The 22,424-nt window shown below is 41.3% G+C and overlaps 1 protein-coding gene across 2 annotated transcripts in view; it reads left to right on the top strand.

The window, feature by feature from the left end:
- Positions 1 to 22,424, top strand: part of ZSWIM6 (zinc finger SWIM-type containing 6) — a 123,098-nt gene that overhangs the window by 33,777 nt on the left and 66,897 nt on the right. For both annotated transcript variants that reach the window (XM_060235933.1, XM_060235932.1), the window contains exons 2-3: positions 16,047 to 16,403; positions 21,346 to 21,494. In XM_060235933.1, the coding sequence (XP_060091916.1) occupies positions 16,047 to 16,403; positions 21,346 to 21,494 (506 nt within the window). The remainder of the gene's footprint in view (positions 1 to 16,046; positions 16,404 to 21,345; positions 21,495 to 22,424) is intronic.

Below are 22,424 nucleotides of genomic sequence, written 5' to 3'. Positions count from 1 at the left end.
GTTGATAGAGACAGTCAATGGCAGACACACCTCTGCATCTCTGTGACTTTATGGCACCACTTCCAGTGGACTCTTAAACCTGTGATGTGTTCATTTTCTTAGAACTGCAAAAAGAGGTGAAAGTTCCAAGAACATGATGGGATATGAATCAGTTGACCACAGAACACTGCTGATTGCTCACATTTGTAGTGAAGCAGGGAGAATGTAAACAGGGAGTCTTCTGGTCTTATTGACCATAACCTGGTCAATAGATTGTTAGCAGTCAATGTTGGGGAAATGTGAATTGGTCATGAATGTGTTGTATATTGCCTAGGAAATATGCGTCGTCTCCAAGAAGAAGAAGAATGTGACTGGTCGTTGGTCATAGTGCCCATTTGATATTATCTACTTATGTTTGAGAATTGGACAGTTTAAGAACTTGTTCATTTTTTAGCATATTTTCCAGATGTTCAGGTGAATGTGTTCACACTAATAAGTATGAATGTTATTAATGGAAAGCTCATTAGCTACAAAGTATTCAAATAATTATCAGTGTTCTGTGTTTATGTTTTTGACCTGTAACACAGGCGCTCTGGACAGAAAATAGCATTCTAAAAACTGTCTGATTTAACTTACAAAATGAAGCCCCATTGTATAATCTATTTTCAAAAGTAGCTCATGCATAGACAAGTGTGGCAGTGACTATATGTCCAGCAAATCGCTCCTTTGGCTCAATTTGTTTTGGTAGTGATGGCTAGGAATGAGCATAAACCACAAAAATACTGTTCGTGGGCAAACCATGAACCCAGTCAGCTTACATATGAACTAAAATGGATTTGTGAGATTCGTGCCTGAAACAGCTGAGCCATGGGGGGGGGGGGGGAGTTACCTACTGTTCAGCTGTTTTCATGTGGAGGAGAAAGCAAGGGTTTAAAACCCTGCATTCTGCTCTGCCTGAACTACATCAAAATTTGGAAAGTCTGTGGTGGTTTTTCAGTTCACGAACATTAGTTTGCGAACCACAAACCAGCCAAAATTCATGATGAACTTTGGTTCATCACTTGGTTTATGCCCGTTCCTAGGCCTTTTAGTCCTGATGAATATGTGAATATGTAAGATGATGATGATATTGGATTTATATCCCACCCACCACTCCGAATCTCAGTCTCAGAGTGGCCCACAATCTCCTTTATCTTCCTCTCCCACAACAGACACCCTGTGAGGTGGGTGGGGCTGAGAGAGCTCTCACAGCAGCTGCCCTTTCAAGGACAACCTCTGCCAGAGCTATGGCTGACCCAAGGCCATGCCAGCAGCTGTAAGTGGAGGAGTGGGGAATCAAACCCGGTTCTCCCAGATAAGAGTCCTTGCACTTAACTACTACACCAAACTGGCTCAGTTTGAGAAGAAGCACTGACCTGGATAGCCCAGACTAGCACAATGACATCAGATTTCAGAAGCTAAGCAGGGTCAGCCCCTGACGAGTATTTGGATGGGAGACCACCAAGGAATACCAGGGTCATGACACAGAGGCAGGCATTAGCATGCCATCTCTGAACGTCTCTTGCCTTGAAAACCCAATAGGGCAGTGTACATTATGTCTGTCTTGATGGCACTTTCCACCACCAGCTTGAGAACAATCTGAGGTTGCTCAGAAGTGTAACACATTAAGGTTTATTAACAGGAGCTTCTGGTTTGATCAGAGGAATTCTTGCAGTTTGGTGAGGTTCAGACTTGGCTGGATCTTAGAAGTCAAACAATCTGTTAATCATTAGGGTTTGTAGAATCTTTTGGGATCAAGTGCCGTGTTCTGCTGGAGAAAGTTTTCCTTCCAGACGAACAGTAGATGAACAGTTCTCCAGTAGAACACGGCACTTGATCCCGAAAGATTCTACAAACCCTAATGATGTTACCAGCCGTGAAAACCTGAAATCTTTGATAATCTGTTAATCAGTTTTCTTCAGGACCATCCAACTTACATAGAATCTGATCTGCGCTAATATTAGGAAATTTGACTTCCTGTACAGTAAGGTAACCTTGTCCAAATCTTTAAATGGTTTTACCTTAATGAGGTAGAGTTTTTGATGTTATTTTTAACAATCCTGAGTCCCCCCCCCCCCCCCCGCAATTCTCCATCAGCTATGGGTGATATTGAGGTGTATATTTCCTCAGCTGTTAAGACAGCAGACATTAAGTTTCATTCTTTAGTTTTTTAAGTTATTTGTAAAAGCAGGAGAGTCAGCCTCTTGAGGTATCAGATGTCTTTGGCCTGCAACACAGTCTCTTTGTCACAGTGAATCAAGTTCAGTGATCTTTCAGGCTGTTGAGGAAACAGGTGCCTCTTTTGCTTTAAGCAGGACAAAACACATTGCACCCATAAAAACTTATGCAGGAGGCCTGCACAACAGAATGTCTCTGTTAAGACCATTAAAGAGTGCATGGAGAGGATGGGAAATGATTACTGATCCTCACAAGTGTTCATGTGCTGGTAAATGACTAGAGCCACAGCTGTGCTCTAAGAAACTGAGCAGAACATTTGAGCCAGTTTCAGTAATGTTATGTTCTTGCTGCTTGCAGAGAGGCTTCTGAAGCATTTACACACTGAATTTCCTAAAAGCAAGAAAATCATACTTTGTACATCATTGTCCCATCCTATCTGTTAGGACGAATTCTGAACCTGGGGACAAAATAATGGAAGGAGATGGGCTTTTTGATATAAGAGGTGGCATGTATAGTTGATCACATTGTATTGATACCTTGGTAACTTGCCCCCAGGCCCATAAAAGATTTGTTGGAAAGTGAACAGGACATGTAGATGTTTTTCACAGCTGTTTTTCTGTAAATGCAGAGCAGGTGCTTAGTCGTAGATGACAACCTTACAGTATCTTTTTCTTGAAAGCTGATTTTAAGGCCTTCTTGTAATTTTGTCACTAAGAGTTTACGTTAATGGATATGGCATATGATCATCTTCTTGCATGAGGCTTCCTCTGATTCACTTTGTCCTTGGCATTGGGCATGTGATAGCACAGTCTTATTTAAAATATGAGGAGATAAATGTAAATAGTCATATGAACCTGGGAATGCCATATTGGTCTTTTGTAGTGTTATGTACAAACATATCCGTAAATATAATAAATGAAGACAGGAGCTTCTCAGATGGTCACACTTTGCATCATGGAATACTCATAGCAGGTTTGGGCTGGGATTAGGAGCTTTTGCTATGGAATGCTTGTCTATTTAAGTGGGCCTTATGTTTTAGGGACTGATCAGCCTAGCTAGTAATGTTCCTAGCTTGCTGGGTTAATTGCCCTGTGTGGCTTCAAATATTAGAGCTTCAGAGAGACCACCAAAGGCTTTGTTTTCTCAGCTTGCATGGATTTATATAACTAAACATGGAAATGGTTATAGCAAAAGAGGATTAATTTTTTTTTAGTTTTTTACATGTTGACGGCTCTGCATTCTCCAGCATGCCCAACTACCTTCATGGCTTAAGTAATATCAGAATTGTGGGGGGAAGTATCTTAAAAATACCTAAAGGGAGTATGTTTCGCTAGGTGTTTCCCCTGTTAGGCTTGTAAATAGCCACTTGCTTTCAAGCAAAACTGTTAAGCACAAAGAACATGGTTGCTTCCTTTTATGGTGTCAGTTGTTCCAGGTATAGTAAACATAGATGTGTATGTGCAGGTGGTTTACAAAAGCATTAGCAGGTTAATAAATGTTATAGAGTGATTTTCAAGGCTGTTCTGTACATTATAGATAAATTTGCTAAATATTCATAGCTGTATTAGTGTCAAACCTGAGATGTCCTACAGAAGGCCATTTGCAAGTTTTGGGGTAGAAGGTTTATAGACTTTGCCTTGATATGAGTACTGTATCCACTATTGTTCTTCATAGATGGACAGGTCAGCTTCTGTACTGGGAGGCTTTTGCCTGAATTATTCCATATTTTGAGTTCCTTACAAGCTGACTTGTAGTGTGTCCATGACAAAGGAGAAGACAAATTTAATGTTCTGTATGAACTGCTAAAGAGCTCTCTTGTGGTAATTAAGCAGTAATTTTCGTTCTGTAGTCCCATGAATTTGACATCACTTTAGCTTACTGGCTTAAATCTTGTGCTAAAAATGAAGTTTAATTAAGATATAGACGGCATGTGCTGACATAGACATAAAATCAATGCTTAGTTTGCTTGAGGAAAGACTACTTTTTTCCTTTTGAGGTTTAGCTAAGCCTTAAAAAAAAAAATTAGCAATTCAGAGAGCAGAACCAAATAGCCATTTTTAAAATTCATGTCCTCCAAATGTTAATTTGATGCTTTGAGGCATAAATGACCTTTCCAGCCAGCTCAAACTTGTTAAACAAAGGAGCGATAGAAACAAGCTGCTGTTTGTTCTAATACAAGAGCCTACTTCTCTCAGAATTTCTAGGCAGTGTTGCCTCCCCCTTCTCAACTGCATGAAATGCTGCTTTGGCCTGTGCTGTCCTTGGAATTTTGGGGGGTGGGGAGTAGAATCTCTGCTATACATGCATTGTTCAGATGGTGATGAAATCCAAATATCCTAAGCAAGACTGATCTATACAGATCCATACCTTCACTCTCCCAAGGGCTTGAATAGTGCACTGCTCCATGTTTCATTTTACTGGTGCTGTTTTGCGCAGTACTGATAGCCCCCCCCAAATGGATCCTGGAAGGAAGGTTTCCCAAGCTGCATGTTAAAAGCCTGATGAAAGGACTTACTTTCCTGGATCCAATTTATACCAGCCCGGCTCAGTTGATTCCTTTGTCCATCCAGTAGATAAGGTTTGCCTTATGCTTGACACACAAACATATGCTGAATATGCGGTAACTGACAGAGGAGGGGTGGGGGAGACAGCAGGGGACCCTTTTCTTTAAATAGATAGGTGGTAAAATGTATTTCTAAACTCTAGATACAAACCGAACAACTTCCTCCCTTATCATAGCACAAGCTTAGGTTAAAAGGGTGTGTTGATGTGCTGCCTTGAGGCAATATTGATTTTTCCCCCCTTCTCAATAAAACACTTAAAGGATAACAACATTTTCAAAAACACAAGTGAGTAACAAAGCCCAGTGGCAAAATAACGTATTTACTTGTATGGAAGGCAACTCTGAATGTTAAGATGATGCCCCTTCAAAATATTATGTTACTGGACATAGTTAAGTTTTATGCAAACATAGAACAACCCTCCTTTTTTTAAATAGCATGCTGTGGGGGGGGGCAGTCTTTAATTTGAGTAAATCCCTTGTTCCTGTTGTTTTTATGTCTTTGTATGTGTTAAAATTATGTGTATGTTTTTGTGTTGTGGGGGGCTGATTTTAAATGCTTTCTAAAATGTGCTTTTATTATGCATATTTTAATTTGTTAGTCGTCTTGATGGCTCTTGTGAGGGCTGAAATGCAGGATATAAATTTTGTAAAGAAAATAAATATAGCGATCAGGCAAATAGCAAGGGGATTGCATAGATTTCTCAGGGTGAATAGGGGTGTAATATTCTGACTCTGCTAATAACAAAAATGAAAACAATACTTTTAAAAAACCAGGAGAGCTTTATTTTGTGCCCGGGAGATATAGCATGTTCTGTCTGCATTGGTGATCTTCTGTGTGGTTTTCATGGGCACACATGATGCCTGCCAATATGTTTTTGGCACCTACTTCTTTATTCCTCAAAGCAAACCAATCATGAGTTGCTCTATGAAGCAGGAAGTGTTTCAAGAGAGTCCAGGAGGTGTTACCTGGTATCTGTATTTATGGAAACAGCTGCCTCATAGGAGGATGCTTGGCTCATAACCTCACAACATATTTTAAGATGGGTCCCAGTCTCCGTTGCAGCCATTTTCTTGTAGACTGCCTTCTCATGGTAGCCATTTTGTGGTTGCACCCACTAACTGTTCTCACAATTCCAGTAATGCTCACATGCTCATCGAGGTTGACTATCCTTGGTCTACACTGCAAGGAGGGCACCAGTGGGACATGGAGCAACAGCAGCATGCTTCTTCCAGAATTCTAGTACAACCACACAGTATTCTCCAAACCGAGGTATAAATAACTTATTTCCTACTCCTGGGGAAACAATTAGCATAGCCAAATGAAGCCATTTATAAATTAGGCGGCTCAGCACTGCAGAACACTGTGTACAGCAACTGTTTTGGCTAACAGTTCCAGAACAAGATTGCAGTAATGCGTGATATTAAAGGAACTTTGTGGTAAAATATTGCATTGGAATACATGCTTTGTAACTTTTTGGTATGTTATATTTAGAATACACAGGGATACATTTCAGTTACTGTAGCTGCTTGAAAGAACAAATATACTATTGTTTAGGAAGGAAATAATGCATATTAAGCTTGCAGTGCATTCCTCTTGGTAGATGAACCTTCAGTCTGCATTTTCTTACGAAGAGATGTAAATTTGCTCAATCAAAATAATTCTTCTAAATAATAATGTGGATTTATACTGTGTTGGTCTTTTTAGAAGGTCACCCTTTATCCAGACGCTGGCTTAATTGGCAGAGGTGTACATTGTCTGAATTGTGCATGCTAAGTACTCCTCCTTTTCCTCCCCGGGGGATGTGATCATGCAACCAGATTGGCGGTACTGCCTGAGATATGGAAGGAAATTGTATTTGGTGAGTGTGCAGGGGGAACAAAGTAAATGTTACAAATAAAGACAGTGAATATCTTTCTGTCTTTTTGTTGCCTTGCCAGTCTCTGTAGTCAGTGTTTCCCTGTCTTAAAGGTGCTTCTTAAGTGTCCGCATTGTACAGCTGTTTCATTTTGGTTTTATCTTAAATCCAACCAATGAAAGGTGTTTATATGGCTATTTTCTAATTAGTACTGCTGTGCTGGTAACAGGGTGTGGAATTTTTGTCAGTTGACCCAGGTCAGAATCCTTACTCTGCCCCAGAGTTTACTATGAGTGACCATATCCAGTCATTTTCTCTTCTCCTAAAATGGCTCACATTATCATTAAGATAAAAGGAGAGTATTTGCCCCTCCCCCCAGTTCCTTGAAAGGAATGGGAGGAGTAAAAATGTATTAAATACATTATTGATCGTCTTCCTTTGCAACTGGATTCCAGCTATTGCTTTCAGAGGCTGCTACTGCCCATTCATGGTATTAGGCAATGAAGTTTGCTCCATTACTACAATGTAAGTATTGACGATTAATGGTTGGTGTGCCCAGCAATGATTAATACTTTGAATTTATGGTACAGGCTTATTGAGAGTAACTGAGATTTCTGCATCTGCAGTCTTAGAGGGGAATACTAAAAAGTTAGGTCTTTGCAGTGTTGTGCATCAGTCTCTGCTCCTACAAATGCATTTTTAAAATCGCATGTCCGCTATGTAGGCATGACAGTTATAACTTTAAATTTAAATTATTAGTTATAGCCATTTAGTAGCCTCTCTTCTTGCTATATTAATAGGTTTTATGTGGTTCAGAACATTGGAATAAAATTAACCTTTTTTATTTTGACAGAAGAACAATTTAGTGATTTGCATTTCTTCCTCATTTCCAGCAGCATAATGCACAGCTGCACAATCAGAAAAGAAACCAGAAGAGCTCTCCAGTGTCTTGTTTCTCATTAATCTATGAACAGTAAAATTATTGTTGACTTTTGGCAGTAGTAGAGATTTGTTGTTTTCATATACTGTTTAGTGCTATGGAAGCAACTTCTGTAAGGTTTAGAGCAAGTTTACATGTTTAATCTGTAATGTGTTGAAATGTATGGATGACCTTTGTTTCACACTCTACTCATGAGACTAAGTCTTTTATCATTAATGTGCAAAATCAAATATATTGACAGTTGCTGCCCCCAAATATCTTATTTGGTTAGCTCAGGGTACATTGTGTGTTCTCTCCCCCAAGTGCACATGCTACTCCAAAAGGGGAGGAGAGTGTATTACAAAGAAAACCTGGAAGTGAAGGCCTCAAAGGGAATAATTTTGAGCAATACTGCTTAAGAGTTCATAATATCTGAACAAACAGGCAATGAACAGCATATAATTCTGTGCATTGTGCGACAGTTTTAAATATACATATTAGCAAGGCAGCAGATGCTTTCGTTGTGAAATTGACATGTAAAGTAGCAGTCTTCCACAGCAGGGTGCAGCTCTATCTGTGACTCCTTCACATGTAATGAATAGCTAATTTCTTCTGTATAGTCCACAAGAGACTAAAAGGAAGAATGGGTGGGGAGGGGTAGCATTCTGGCAGCCCAAACCAGCAGGATGTGCCGAGATGTGCTTTTAATGGAGGCACATTTGAGAACCAGGAGCATTGGGAGGGGGAAATAGTTTGGTTTATAAAGAGCAATAATTTCATCCGACTTTGTAGTAAAATTCACATCATTACTGTTCTAGACAGACAGTTACTTATGAAGGCTGACATGTAAGAAAAACTGGTGCATGTTGGGGTAACTCATTCTGCAAGGAGTATCTGAAGTGGAGTTTGCTTCAGAAAAAGGGGCCAGGTTTTTTGTTTCTTTCAACCCATGCAGTGACATCTTGTCTGCTTTCCAATCAATTTCAAATAGGAGTACCCATCCAATGAGGAAGTCTCAAATTTCCATAGTGTAAATGCTGGGTTTGTCTGTCTTTATTTTTTTTTTAATGGAAATTAGTTTAGGGGTTTAGGCTGATTGATGTATTGTGGGTGAAGAGCAATAAATATTTAGCTGCCGGTAGACATTTCAGGGAGACTACTGCTCTGTAACTGAATACCTATGGCTCAAGGTAGCTTTACGTGGCACCCTTCAGTTTGATAATCAAAGAGCAAAGTTGGAAGAAGGAAAAAAAGGCAATGTTTGAGGCTTTGCTATCTCTCACAGTTCTTATCATTAAAGACAGGCTTCTCCTTCAACAAAACCAGAAAAGGCCAGATAAGGAAGGGATTGGAGTAGCCTATCAATCTTGTTCGAGTGTAGCCTAGCTCTCCTGGAGGTGGTAAACCTGCATCTGAACTGGACTGTCAAAATCAAAGTATTTTATTGTTGTAGCCATAGGCCATAACAACCCAGCAAACCCCCCAAAGTAATTGAACTGGACTGTGTTGGATTGCAAGTGAGGGTTCACACTTCAATGTTTTTCATACAAGCAGAACTCCATGGACATAGGGAACTAGTTTCTTGGGAAGAAAGCTAGGTTAGAATCTTTCTCTTAAATATATGCAATGAATGGAGTATTTTTGTTTTGCCTTTGGTAAGGGATGCATTGCAGTTCTGCATCATTGCATCACAAATACAGGGTTATCACAGTTGTGGAGAACTAAGCTACAGCCCAGTCTGCTGTTCAGTAGCTGACAAATCTGTTCCTGATTTCTGATGGGATATAGCATTCCATAATGCAGTCCCAGTGTAGCGTCGCTCCCATTTTTTGCTGGGTTAGCCTTAAAGATCAAGATGCCAAAGATGAAGAGTGATGCTAAGTGGGAACAGAAATAGCTCTTCTGCAGTCTGTTAAGAGTTCTTAGTGGACCTAATTGCACCAGAAAAGGGAAGAACTACGTTTTGGTTCTGCTGGTGCACTAGAAGTGGCAGCAGGAAATTGGGGAGGAGGGCAGGTGGCCAGATTAGCTCTTTTAGTTAAGACCTAAGGTACCTGCTGCTGGAGCAGACCAAAGCTAGCCCTTTGGGATGGTCCCACCCTGTTGTGTGGCAGGACTGCTTAACCACCCTGTCAATGTGAGGTACTTTCTCCCCAGACTTTCCTAGCCAGATCACATCCTAGTCAGGCAGCTGGGGCACAAAGTCTTTTCTTGTATTCCTTTCTCCAGTAGGCACCACCACAAGTAAGATCAGCTCAGCTCTCCTTTACTTTAGCATGCCAAATAGCCAAGGTGGATGGATACGGAAGCATGCAGCCTTTATTGGTTAAGTGACTATTTCTACAAAGCAAAAGCTCAGGGTAACTTCAAGACAGGCTTTAGCAAAATAAAGGAAAAGAACTCTTGCAATCCATGGCATATCTGGTCTTTGTTGGTTGCATGAATCCCTCCCTTTCCAGGTGAACCAGCAAGCATCGTTAGCGTCATCCCCCTCTGTCATCCTTCATTGCAAATGCACACAGGCACTCAGTGCTCTCAGCAGCATCTTAGCCTTGACTGGGATGGCCCAGGCTAGCACAAACTCATCGCATCTGAGAAGCTAAGCAGGGTTGGTCAGCTCTGGTTAGTGTTTGGATGGGGGGACCCCCAAGGAATTCCAGGATCACTATGCAGAGGAAGGCTATGGCAAATCACCTCTGTTAGTTTCATGCCTTGAAAACCTCATGGGGTTGTCATAAGTCAGCTGCAGCTTGATGGCACTTTTTACACGCAAAATGTCTCCTGCCTGGAGCAGACCAGAGCTGCTTCCCTAAGGCATAAGAGAGATGGGGAATTGTTGCCAGTGTAGATAAAAATTGTTACTTTGTTTGGCTTAAACTAGATCAGGGGTGGCAAAACTGCAGCTCTGGACCCACATGTGGCTCTTTCACACATACTGTGTGGCTCTTAAAGTCTCCACTGCCCATTGACCGGCTTGGAGAAGGCATTTCACTCTTTAAATCATTTCTCCAAGTCAGCCAGCAGCTTGGAGAATGCATTGTAAAGTTAAAGTTGCTTTCTTTCCATCTCCTTCCTCCTCAATTTGCCTCCCTGCCTTCCTTCCATCTTGTGACTCTCAAACATCTGACATGTCTTGCGGCTCTCAAACATCTGATGTTTATTCCATGTGGCTCTTACGTTAAGCAAGTTTGACCACCCCTGAACTAAATTTTTCTTGGTTTTGAAAAATTTGATTATGATGTCCCTTACACCAAGCTGCTGTTAAAATGAGATTTGACGTAAATGTAAACATACTGCATGTTTTTAATCTCCTAAAACTCAATGTCGTTTTGTTAAACATAAGAGTTAAGTCCTCCTTTCCTTTGTACTATGCCAAAAAATGTCTGACTTGAGATTAAACATTGCCAATATAGCATAATAGGTCACATATATTAGTGTGTGCAGACTGAATGTTTAAACATCCAAAGGGCACGGACTTGCCTTTTCATGGTGGAACTATTTCTACCCAATATTTTATGTCCTTGTACTCACAGTGGAGGTTGTTACTGTTCTTGGTTTTCTTCCCACAAGGAATGCCACAAGTGCCTGGCTCCAAATTAACTCCTTGCCCTAGCACATATGTTTGAGTGAAGCATAACAGCTTCAAAATCAAGGTCTGAGTCAATTTTTGTTCTCGTTTCCCTTTTTGAGAAGGGAGGGCAGGGTTAACATCCAGCTTTTGATGAGTTGTGGAGAATTTGAAACCTTACACAGCTGTCTTTTGTAATTTTAGTTGGTGTTAACATTTATTGCACAAGCTTTGCATTTGGGTTATTCTATTCAACAACTGCCAGTTCTTGCTTCTGGAAAGTTCTGGTTAAGTTCTTAATGTTCAGGTTAATGCCCTTGTTTAGTGTTCTGATGTTTAAATTTCTCAGCTGCTCACGTGGCTCCATACAGATAGAAATCCTGTAGTATAAAAAGTGGTTGGGCGATATGGATTGCTTTAAATAAAGGCAACTTTAATCAGCAATGTGAATAATTATTTAAATCACTGGTGTGTGGGGTGGGGGAAGACCAATTTCAATCTGTTCTGCCATGTGCACGCCCCACTATCACCATGCTATCTCAACCAGACGTATAGTATGTGGATCAGAGTGCTCTGTGAAATGGAAACCATGTTCTTTGGTATTGGATTACAGAATCACATTTTGGGGGGTGGGGTGGGTCAGATAGTTGGCATAGAACACCCAGTTAGAGCAGTGGATGTCATTACTGGTTACTTTCCAATCCTTGGCTCCGGAGGTCAAGCCATAATATATGAGCTGCTATGCTGTTGAGTCCCCCATGGTTTTCTTCACAAAGATACAACTTCTATAAGGGGCTTAAAGTCTGCTTTTAAAATGTTTGAGTTAAATTTAGGCTTTATTTTAAACTAAGTTATTGCTAAACTTATAATGAACCTTTTTTAAAGATAGGATTTTTATCCATCCAGCATGTGGGCTATGTGGCCAGAAACTTTGGTTTAAGCTTCTGCCAACATAAAGGTTCTATTTAGTTGCAAACAAACATGTTTCAATTATCACATCAATTAGTATGCATGCTTGTTCCGGAAATTCACAAAATAGAAAATTGGCAGCTTTAAAAAAAATTGTTCTGTTCTGTTGGCTTCTGCGCAGATCTTGTCATGACTCTGCTCTCTGCCTCTCCCCCTTTGGGGGAGATGCTTCTGTCTTTTAAAATCCTCAGGACCCATCTTCTAATGAAGCCTTCAGCAGTCCGCCAGTCATTTCAAGGTGGAAATGCTGGATTGTTCCTTGGTTATGTGACTTTGAATAGGAAATATGTTGCGAAGATTCAGAGCTTCTTTTCAGATTTTAATGAAGCGACCAATATCTTCTGGCTTTGTGATTTCACGGCAAAAATACCCCACTTGAAAGAGCTGGGGAAATGCTGAGATAGTTAACAGAGCCCTCTAAACTGGATTATGACATATGTCCTTGTGTAAAGCCATGGTCCACAGCCTTTGTTATCTTGTGTAACAGGGCCAAACAAAGGAATTGGTTTGAGATATAGAGAGGTAGAAGCACAAACACAAATGTGTCTTTGTTAGTATTTAAATTCAGAGTTGATAGGAATCAAATTCTTGACATGCATATTTTGTCATTAATTTTTTCACATTGATAGGGTACCGAAGGCATGATATTCCTGTATTGCAGCTTAACGATATAGATGCTGAGTGTGAAACTTAAATCAGAGGTGAAAGTTGAGAGGCCTGAACATGTATAAGTCCAAACCAGACATTAACGGGAACACTGGTAACAATATGAGCATCCCTAGGCTTTCTTGGCTACAGTGGGTTAACAACGCATCTGGCTTCATTGGGAATTGGATGTTCTATCTCTTCAGTGAATCTTCAGTGAATATTTTCACTTGTTTCCTTTGACAGACTGCTGTCTAGCCATTTTCATGTGGGCTCCCAGCTTGAAGTATAAATGGCATTGTATGTATGTCCCCTTCAGAGTCATGCTCAGGGTTGCCTGACCACAAAGCTAGGAAGCCGACTGGCTATATGTTGTGTTTCCAGACAGTTGGAATCTCAGTTGAGGTCAAAGCTAATGTACTGTGACTGTCCCAGCTTCTTATCCTGGAACTGTTCAGTGCTATGGTTTTTGTGGCATTTTATTGCCTCCCTGACCAAAACAATTGTATGCAACTTATTTGTGATTATAGTTTTTTAAAAAAAAACCCTGAAAGAATAATGCTCAGATATATGCCCTCTTTTAGGTTACCTATGAATGTATAGCAGATCCTTCCATTCATTTCTCCTTAAAAAACAAAGTTTACCCTTTAGCAGCATTTCCGTGATCCATTCTGTATGAGCTTTTTATATTCACATTTCATTGGATTCAACTGATGTGCAGGATGTTTGCTCTTAACATGGAGAGTCATTCAGACTCACAGCAGGGTGTGCCATATAGGCTGGAGTACTCTGGTTTACTAGAATCACCAGATGATTCTCCTGTCACCATTACTTTGAGAAAATAGTGGTGGAATACTGATAGGTTCATGTGTTCTTCAGTTTCTTTGAAAGAAAATACATACCTATGATGGTAACATAATACAGAAATGCTATAGGGTATGTTATTTTGGTGTAATATGTGTGACCTGTGAAGGAAGGAAGAAGAAAGGCAGACTCTTGCTACTGTACATATGTCCCGCTCCTGCAAGCTGGGGTGGTGGCTGGCAAAGTGGCAGCAACACCTTGCAGAGGGTGGGGGACACTCCAGGGGTGACTTGAGTGGGGATGGTAGCGATGATTTTGGGACCCCATTTGCCTAGACCTCCAGAGTTGCTAAGACAGTCCCTGGTCATAGGATGTATGTGTGGTAGAAGCGTCCACACATACTGTCAATGTGTCAGTTCTCTCTTTATGACAGGGGATGTTGGCACTTGGAGGGAGCGTGCACATGGACACTTCCTCAGCAAGTAAGTGCCATGCTCACAACTTGGTGATCATGTGAAGGCAGGGGAACAGGACCAGCATATCCACACATTCAGTCAGCGTCTTGAAGAGTTTTTCTCCCTCTCTGTTAATACTAGAACCTGGGGTCATCCACTGAAGCTGAAAGATGGTAGATTCAGGACAGATAAAAGGAAGTATTTTTTCACATAGTGCATAGTTAATCCTCTCTACTTACTACAGGATCTATTATGGCTGCCAACTTGAAATGCTTTAAAAGGGAGTGGACAAATTCATGGAGGATGGGGTTACCAGTGGCTACTAATCTTGATGGATATCTGCTTCCTCCGTTAGCAGAAGTAGTATGCCTCATGAGTTGCTGGGGAGACGAGCAGGATAACGTTATTGCAGTCTTTCTGTGTGTTGACTCCCTAGAGCAGAGGTGTCAAACTCATTTGTTATGAAGGCCAGATCTGACATAAATGAGGCCTTGTCGGGCTGGGCTGGGTTGTGTCTGGCTGGACCATGTGTGTAGCTATTTAAGATTAGGTAGCAGAGATATAAACTTTTTAAAGGACACAAACACTACTAAATAAAACATTCTTAAAACATTAGCACTTGTTGGTCTTAAAGGTGCTTTCTTTGTATTTTCCCAATGGAATCCAGGGAACTGGGCAAATGAAGTTCTGGCTCTTTCCCTCCCTCCCCAGAGGACCAGGAGGAGGAGGAGGAGGAGGAGTCTCAACCAATGGAGAAAACTGAGGTTTTGTTCTGTAGCTCCTGTGCAATTGAGCAAGCCTTGTAAAGTAAGTTGAGATGCAGAGGAAAGCAAAAGAGAGGGAGAAGGTAGCAGACGATCCCTCCGGGGACCTAATTTGGCCCCCAGGCCACATGTTTGACACTCCTGCCCTAGAGGGAACTTGTTGGCCACTATGTAAACAAGATGTTGGACTAGATGGGCCTTTGGTCTGATCCAGCATGACTCTTATATTCTTACATGTAGAAGGCTGGATGCAATTCAGAAGGCTTGTTTGATGAATGAAGGTTCTGTATCTGCCCGGGATCTGAAGTATCAGTTTGCTATGGAAACAATTGCTGTAAGAGGCTGTGCTCTGGGAACCCCATCACTAGGGCCAGGGTACATGGTTACAAGGGACAGAGCCTAATATGTTGCAATATTCTGGTTGTGTAGCTCTTGACATTGTTGGTTCACCCACCTGGCACTACTCAGGTATCAATTTACTTATTTTTTAAAAATTGGTTTTTTAACATTGCTTGCACTTTCAGTAGCCTGTAATAACATTTCCTGCTGGCTCAGTTTACTTTCTTTTGATGTATTGTAGTTTCATTGATACTTCATTATTGCAAGCTACCATGAAAGACTTTGATTGAAAGAAAGCTTATAAACATCTGAAATAAGCTGCCTGGACTGTAGCCCAGGATCATGTGGTATCTATGTTGCTTGAAGAGTGGATGATCTAGACCATTATGTATGTTCCACAGAATACCTTGATCAGTATCTATTCAACATGTGGCATTATGTTTGGGGTTTACAGGGATTCAGCAGAGAGCTTCCCTGAATGCTCATCGGGAAACCTTGCTGGTAAATAAAATGGAAGTAAGGCCCATGTTCCTAAATAAACCCTACAGCAGTACTACATGTTGGACTTTTAATATGAATGCAGTCGTATTAAATCAGCAGGTTTTTGCCAAACCTCATCAGTGGAAGGTTCCAACTGGTGTTTGCAGTTCTGTTGCCTGTGGAGTTAGAAAATGTATTGCTGAAGACTTTTTTAAGCTTGGTGGGCTGGTGTTTGTCTGCTTCCTGTTTTTTTTCCCCCTGTAGTCATCTACCACAATGACTACTTTGAGTGTATGAAGCTATTTATATACACAATCTTCTGCTGTGGGTGATTCTGGTGGTCTCTGCTAAAGACCATAGTTGCTGTCTGAGCTGTTTCCAAGAAAAAAAAAAGTTTTCAGGTCAGCTACTTTTAAATTTATTTTTTTTAAGAGCATCCTGGATGCTTCACTGACTTGTCCTTTTTAAAATTTCTCTTTACTGCACAGGTTTCCACCTGAGTGGCACAGTGACTGAGCCTGCAGTGCAATCGGAGCCAGAAACTGTTTGCAATGTAGCTATCAGCTTTGATCGTTGCAAGATTACCTCAGTGACCTGTAGCTGTGGAAACAAAGACATATTTTACTGTGCCCACGTCGTGGCTCTTTCATTATACCGGATCCGCAAGCCAGATCAGGTCAAACTGCATCTTCCCATTTCAGAGACTCTATTTCAAATGAACAGAGACCAGCTACAAAAGTTTGTACAGTATTTGATCACAGTGCACCACACAGAAGTTTTGCCAACAGCTCAGAAATTAGCAGACGAAATTCTTTCTCAAAATTCAGAGATCAATCAAGTTCATGGTGAGTTTGGGTTTTTTTCCCTCCAGGTTCTTCTTTCAAGGATGCACTTCCAAGTACAGATGTATGGTTTTTTGAGGGGCTGGTATTTTTTGGTATTTATATGTCTTTGTGTGTGCATGTGTGCGTGTGTCTGCACCTGGAAGTCACAGTGACCTCTGGTGATTGACCCCTACTGGGGGCCTGGAGGATATTCAGGGAGGTGGCTGAATAAAGCCTCCCCCCAACTCCTGGTATTCCAAGGACGTCTCCCATCCAAGTACTTGCCCATGTCAACCCTGCATAGCTTCTGAGATCCGACAAGATTGGGCTTGCCCGCACTATCCATGTCAGGGCCATATGTGTGGATTTTGTCTTTGTTGACAAGCTTGACTTTCTTGCATGTAATTGTACTTTGTAGTTGCCTGCAGACCTTTTTCTTCCAAGTGTTAGCTTATGCCCTAAGTAGGCAGTAGAGTGAAGCTGAGCTTCTGCAACATTTCGAGGAAGTCTTACCAGGCCCAGGTAATTGGTGGCGGCAGTGAGGAGGGATAAGATAATAAACTGGATTGTACAAGGTGTGCTTGCAGAGCTGTAGTCTCGGGGCTGTTGCAATTGAAGGGTGTATTCAGGAGCTATTTAAATGCTTACCTTGGGCTGAGGCTGTCCTGTGAAGCCTCTAGCCATGTAGTGGATACAATTATTGGCACATTTATGTGGTTGTTAATGCCTTTAAAAAGACTTAAGCTGCTTCTCTTTTGAACATAGCCCAGAAAAATGATAAATCTTTTCTCCTCAGTTTCATGTGGTTCCCGTAGATCCAATAAATGGTCCTCCCTTTTACTACTCTGTCTTGTTGTAGTAGTTCCCACTTAAGGTGTTATTCCAGGGGTGCTAGGCCAGCCTGTTCTGATACCCTATCCCTGCAATTGGTTGATGAGTGTCTTATACTGGCATCAATCATGTAGCATTTGAGCTCCTGGAAGAGTACACTGGATACCCTGTCACCATTTGTACCAACATGACTGAATATGAGCCCATGAGGATAATGAGATTTTGGATCAGTTCATTATGTGTCACTGTTCTTCCAGCCTCTCCCTCCAAATTTGCATTTTTGGGACTATGCTGTGATTCACATGTATGCCTGCCTGCGGGGAAATCATGAGTATATATCTAGACACAGTGAACTCTTGGTGTTTAGGGAGCAAGTCCATTCCCATGAGGCTTGCTCACTGGAGGTAATGCTGACTTACTTTACAGGGCAGTTGAAAGGATTATTGTGGTGATGTACATGAATTAATTTGGGCACAGTTTTTATCCGTAATGATGCAGTGGTGGAGTCATCAGTGTTATACTTTTCAGTAGCAAAATCCATGTTATCAAGGCCTTGGTGTACTTTGGATAAAATGTTAACAATGGATTCATTTTCTGGTTTCTCTGCAGTTCTGCTGAAATTTACCAATTATGAGATTTTGAGGTATTTTCTAATAATCATAATAATGATTTTGAGGTATTTTTTAATAATCAAGTGACAAATCTTGTAAAAAAAAAGCCCCTTGTGACTTCATAGAGTATCCTGCAGTCCATTCCAGCACTCGTCGGGATTATTGTGATACAAAAGAGCAGGGGATTATTCCATCCCTGGATCCGGACCTGATGAGAACTGTGATGGATGTCTTTGTGTGCCACTCTGAGCTCCTTGGAGATGGGACAGGAAACAAATGCAATGGCACCATGTCTTTTAGTGTTGTGCCAGCACAATGTGTAGTTCATCCAGTTCTGAGCATGTTCTGGCAACTTGATTGGTGTTAGATTGCTGTTGTGTACTTGTTCCATTGACATTTATCCTCATCTGCATTGGAGCAGTTAATCACTTTAAACAGTTTGCAAGGTAGTGCCTGTCTCTGATGCCATACTGCTTGTTCTTATGACATACGTTAATCTTGTTCTAGACAACTGAGCAATGGCAGACTTCAAATATGTACTTATGGCTTGCATTAGAGACAGCATAAGACAATCCTAGTTAGAAGACATGCTTTTAAAGCCTTGAAGATTTTTCTGATTTTTCAGATGTTTCACCGTTAGATGTGTTCTGTGGCTCCCAAGGGCACAAATGGAGAATATGTTATATCAAATCATAAGCAGAAAGTGTCCTCCATTTTTAAAGTGGTGCCAACTGCCTCCTTTGAGGCAGTCCTGCTCTTGTGTCACGCATGAAGAAGGTCAAGAACTCTTGAAGTTTAAGCAGGGTTTGGCCCTTGTGTGTTTCAGCTGACATTTGAAGCACTTGGGTGAGTTCCAGAGCAGAGGCTTATTTGGAAGAAGTTCATTAATGCAGTTTGTCTAGCTGAAAAATATAGTTCAGTGTTTTAATGTGACTACCCAATTTATCTCTTAGTGAAAAAGGACTTGAAAAAGAGTGCCCTCCATATCAATACAATGCTTATGGGATTGGGTCCCACAGACAAGCTCATGGAGGGAACTGGCAAAGTAGCTCTGGCTTCCCCAAAGAATGTTCTCAGAACCCTTGGTGAAATTCCACTCCCTCCTTCATCTGCACCAGTTGAAGAGTGCTGTTTTGTCCAGCCCCTTCCCCTCCCCCCAAATCTGAGCCTTGGTCCTGAAACAGTGGAGTATATTTTGGCCAGGGAATACTTGTGACATCAGAAGATTTTTTAGGCACGTAAAGATCTATTCTGCCAACCGCTGAGCTTTTCTGCAAGGTTCCGTCTAGGTGAGGATGTTTGTGTAGCTATGTAAGTGATAAGGGTGGTTGTGAGATGTATTAGGATGGCAGGGTTCTGTCTGTAGGTTCTACAATGGTGATTTCTGGATAACTGGTGTCACTACTGTGTTCCCTGGTGTATGTTTGCTGCTTTGGTCTTGGGAATAAAAACTAGAAGGTTCCTGAATAGAGTAGACAAAAACAGGGAGCTTTGATTCGCTCCCTACCAGCTGACTGACTACCAAACCACTGAGCTTATCTGATCAGGTTGGCATACATTATCTTGGTACTCCCAGCTTGGTTACAGATAATGCATTTCTTGTCTCTCTGAACTTGGAAATGTCTCTGTCCAAAAGAGGAATCACACACCCCTTTGGAAACTGAAAACAAATAGTGTCTCTTCCCTGAGTGAATTAATCCCAGAGTTTGTCCACTTGTGTAGAAGAGATGCTTCAAGACGACCCCAGCAAGCACCATCATTGCACTGCAAGCAGCATCCATTCAGAAGCAGCTGTCTCTGTAGCAAAATGACAGTCAGTTTAGAACCTCCCAGGATTGGCCCTTGCATCCATGGCTGCTATTGGCCCTGACTTCACAGCAACCATTATGTGGTGGTACTTTGAATTCCAATAACAACTGGAAGCTCAACACAGTTGGGGAATGCTGTTGTGTAGAGCTGATTGATGTCCCAGTTATACAAATGCTGTCAATTTGATTCATACAATGGGGTCATCTGGTGGCAGCTTTTCATGAACTAAGGCAGATTACTCTTTCAGCCTTCCAGGTTCATTTTTAAACTATAGATGCTGCATAATGAACCTAGGACTTTTTGCATGAAAAATGCGTACTTTAACCCATAAGCACTAATTCCTTAAAGTACACATTTAAAGTACACATTGCAGCTGATGCTTGTACTGATTTAGGTACCATATATCGAGTCTTATGTGTGCAGGCTGATTCAGATTGGAATGCTAATTTGAGGTAGTAGTACATTGTTAGGCCAGGATCTGGGAGACCCAGGTTTGAACCTCCACACCGTCACAGAAGCTTGGTGGGTGATCCTGAGACCGGGCATACACTTAGCTTTATGTCCCTTGCAGTGTTGTTGAGAGGACAAAAAGGGGTAGAGAGCCATGCAAATCAGGCTTGTCAAACTCCTGTCCCATGGGCCAAATCTGGCCCACCCAGTGCTTCAATCAGGCCTGTGGTAATTTTCTCTCTCCTCAGCCTTTGAAACGCCAAGGTTGCCAATGACATTCCCAGCTCCTTCTGCCTTGTCTTTGCCTGCTTCAGCTGGAAGCAATTCTGGGCTTGCAAAGAAAACACAGAATGGATTTTCCACTAAGGTCACTGTACCCAGATAGACTGGTCTATCTGGGCCCAGAGACCTTAATGGAAAATCCATTCCATGTTTTCCCTGCAATGAATTTTAATGGAGTGGAGATAGTTTCACTTTTGCAGCATTTATGACCAGTTGAAGCTCCTTGCAAATAAAGGGTTGATGCTTTGAGCCAGCTTATCTCTGCTGAATGGACCTGAGAACTGGTGCCTAGTGAGTACCCTAACCTGGAAAAACCCACATCCAATTTTACAGTTGAGAGGGATATTACAGTGGAGAGCCATTACCAATCTGAGCAGATACAGGTCAGTGGAGGGGGGAGAAGTCACAATGCTCAGCCATTTCTTGTTTTCCTAGACTCAGAGTATTTTATATTTTTTGTTTCTGCTGTGATCCTTATGCTTTTTTTTGATGCTTTTTTTTTAAAATTGCATTGCCATATCCCACTATTCCCCACCTTTTAATTTTAAACAAAATATCACAACAGTTTTAAGCATGTTTGTATTTTAAGTTAGAAAATAATATCTTTAATTGTGTTTATCTGTGTCCTTTATAAAGTTTATATCTCTGCTACCTGGCATTACATTTTATGACACGCATGGCTTGGCCCCACAAAGTTCCATTTGTGTCAAACCCTGCTATCATAACAAATGAGTTTGACACCCCTGAATAAGGACTTGGGGGAGAGGGGCCAGGGTGTAAATTAAATAAACCCCTTATCCACTGGCATATGTACAGAGTTGTACATGTTGGTACCTACACCAAGGCTGTTGCTTATAAGCTAGCAGCCTATAACAGGGCATTTAAAAGAAATGTCTATATTTCTGACTTTATTATTTGGTGGGAAATAAGTGATTCCTGCACAGAAACCATACAATAACATTTTTCTGCTGTGCTCCTAGGTGCCCCTGACCCAACAGCAGGTGCTAGCATAGATGATGAGAATTGCTGGCATCTGGATGAAGAGCAGGTCCAGGAACAGGTTAAACTCTTCCTCTCCCAGGGTGGATACCACGGATCAGGGAAGCAGCTCAACTTGCTTTTTGCAAAGGTAGGTAAGAGTGCCGAGAACATATGTGTGTTGTATTTTCTTCAAGATTGTCTTATAGTGGATAGCTGCAGCTTCAGTGATGGGCTCTATTTGCCTAATGGAACACATCTGGTTATTACAAGCAAATGGCTTCCTGTGGAGGAAAGAGAGTTGATGTGACTTGGGATCCATTTACATTTCAAGCAACCCATGTTGTGTCGGGATTTGTAAAACCGCCAACTACTAGGTGAGGAATAAAAGGGCTTTCAAAATATCTAGCTCTGTTGTTGCAAAGCAGCCTTTGGCCATGATTGCTTTAATGACTCAGACAATAGCATGCAGTGTGTACTCCCAAAATATTTTAAAGCTTGCAGGTTTAAAGCCTGCCTCATAACTTTCCACTGGTCTTGAAATGGCACTGAAGAAGTAGTAAATTTAAGAGAGGACCTTTAAGGAAGTGTGCAGTATGAGACCTGAAAGGCTAATGAAAGAACCAGTACTTGGGATCTAGTTTTCTCTTTGCATCTTCTGGCTTGCTTTTGACGAAAGCAGTGGTACAATTCAGCCGGTGCTTCCTCTTAAGCTCCTCAAAGCCTTTTTACAAGAGAAGAAATGAAAGTGTTGATAGAACTTTGAGACAGGGAGTCTTCTGCCCAGCTGTTTGCACTGCAGATGTTCTTCCCACCTAACAAACAGCTGCAAGCAGTGGTAGTTTGAGGGTGAAAGTGACAGATTGCCATAGGAATGGCATCCTTTAGGCATCAAGAATTGGGAACGTGGTAGAGGAAAAATAGACTGTTATCAGCTGGAAAACTATTTGAGTTGACTCAGTCTGAGCTAGAAATATTGAAGTCAAAATCCAGAGTCAATTCATTATTATTAGTAGTATTCTTTTGGCTATCAAGTCTCAACTGACTTAGGTGACCCCATAGGGTTTTCAAGACATTCAAA

This window comes from Heteronotia binoei, chromosome 4 (genome assembly GCF_032191835.1).
Source record: "Heteronotia binoei isolate CCM8104 ecotype False Entrance Well chromosome 4, APGP_CSIRO_Hbin_v1, whole genome shotgun sequence".
NCBI classification, from domain to species: domain Eukaryota; kingdom Metazoa; phylum Chordata; class Lepidosauria; order Squamata; family Gekkonidae; genus Heteronotia; species Heteronotia binoei.
Note: the sequence above shows the minus strand (reverse complement) of the source record. Positions and strands in the feature narration are given on the sequence as shown.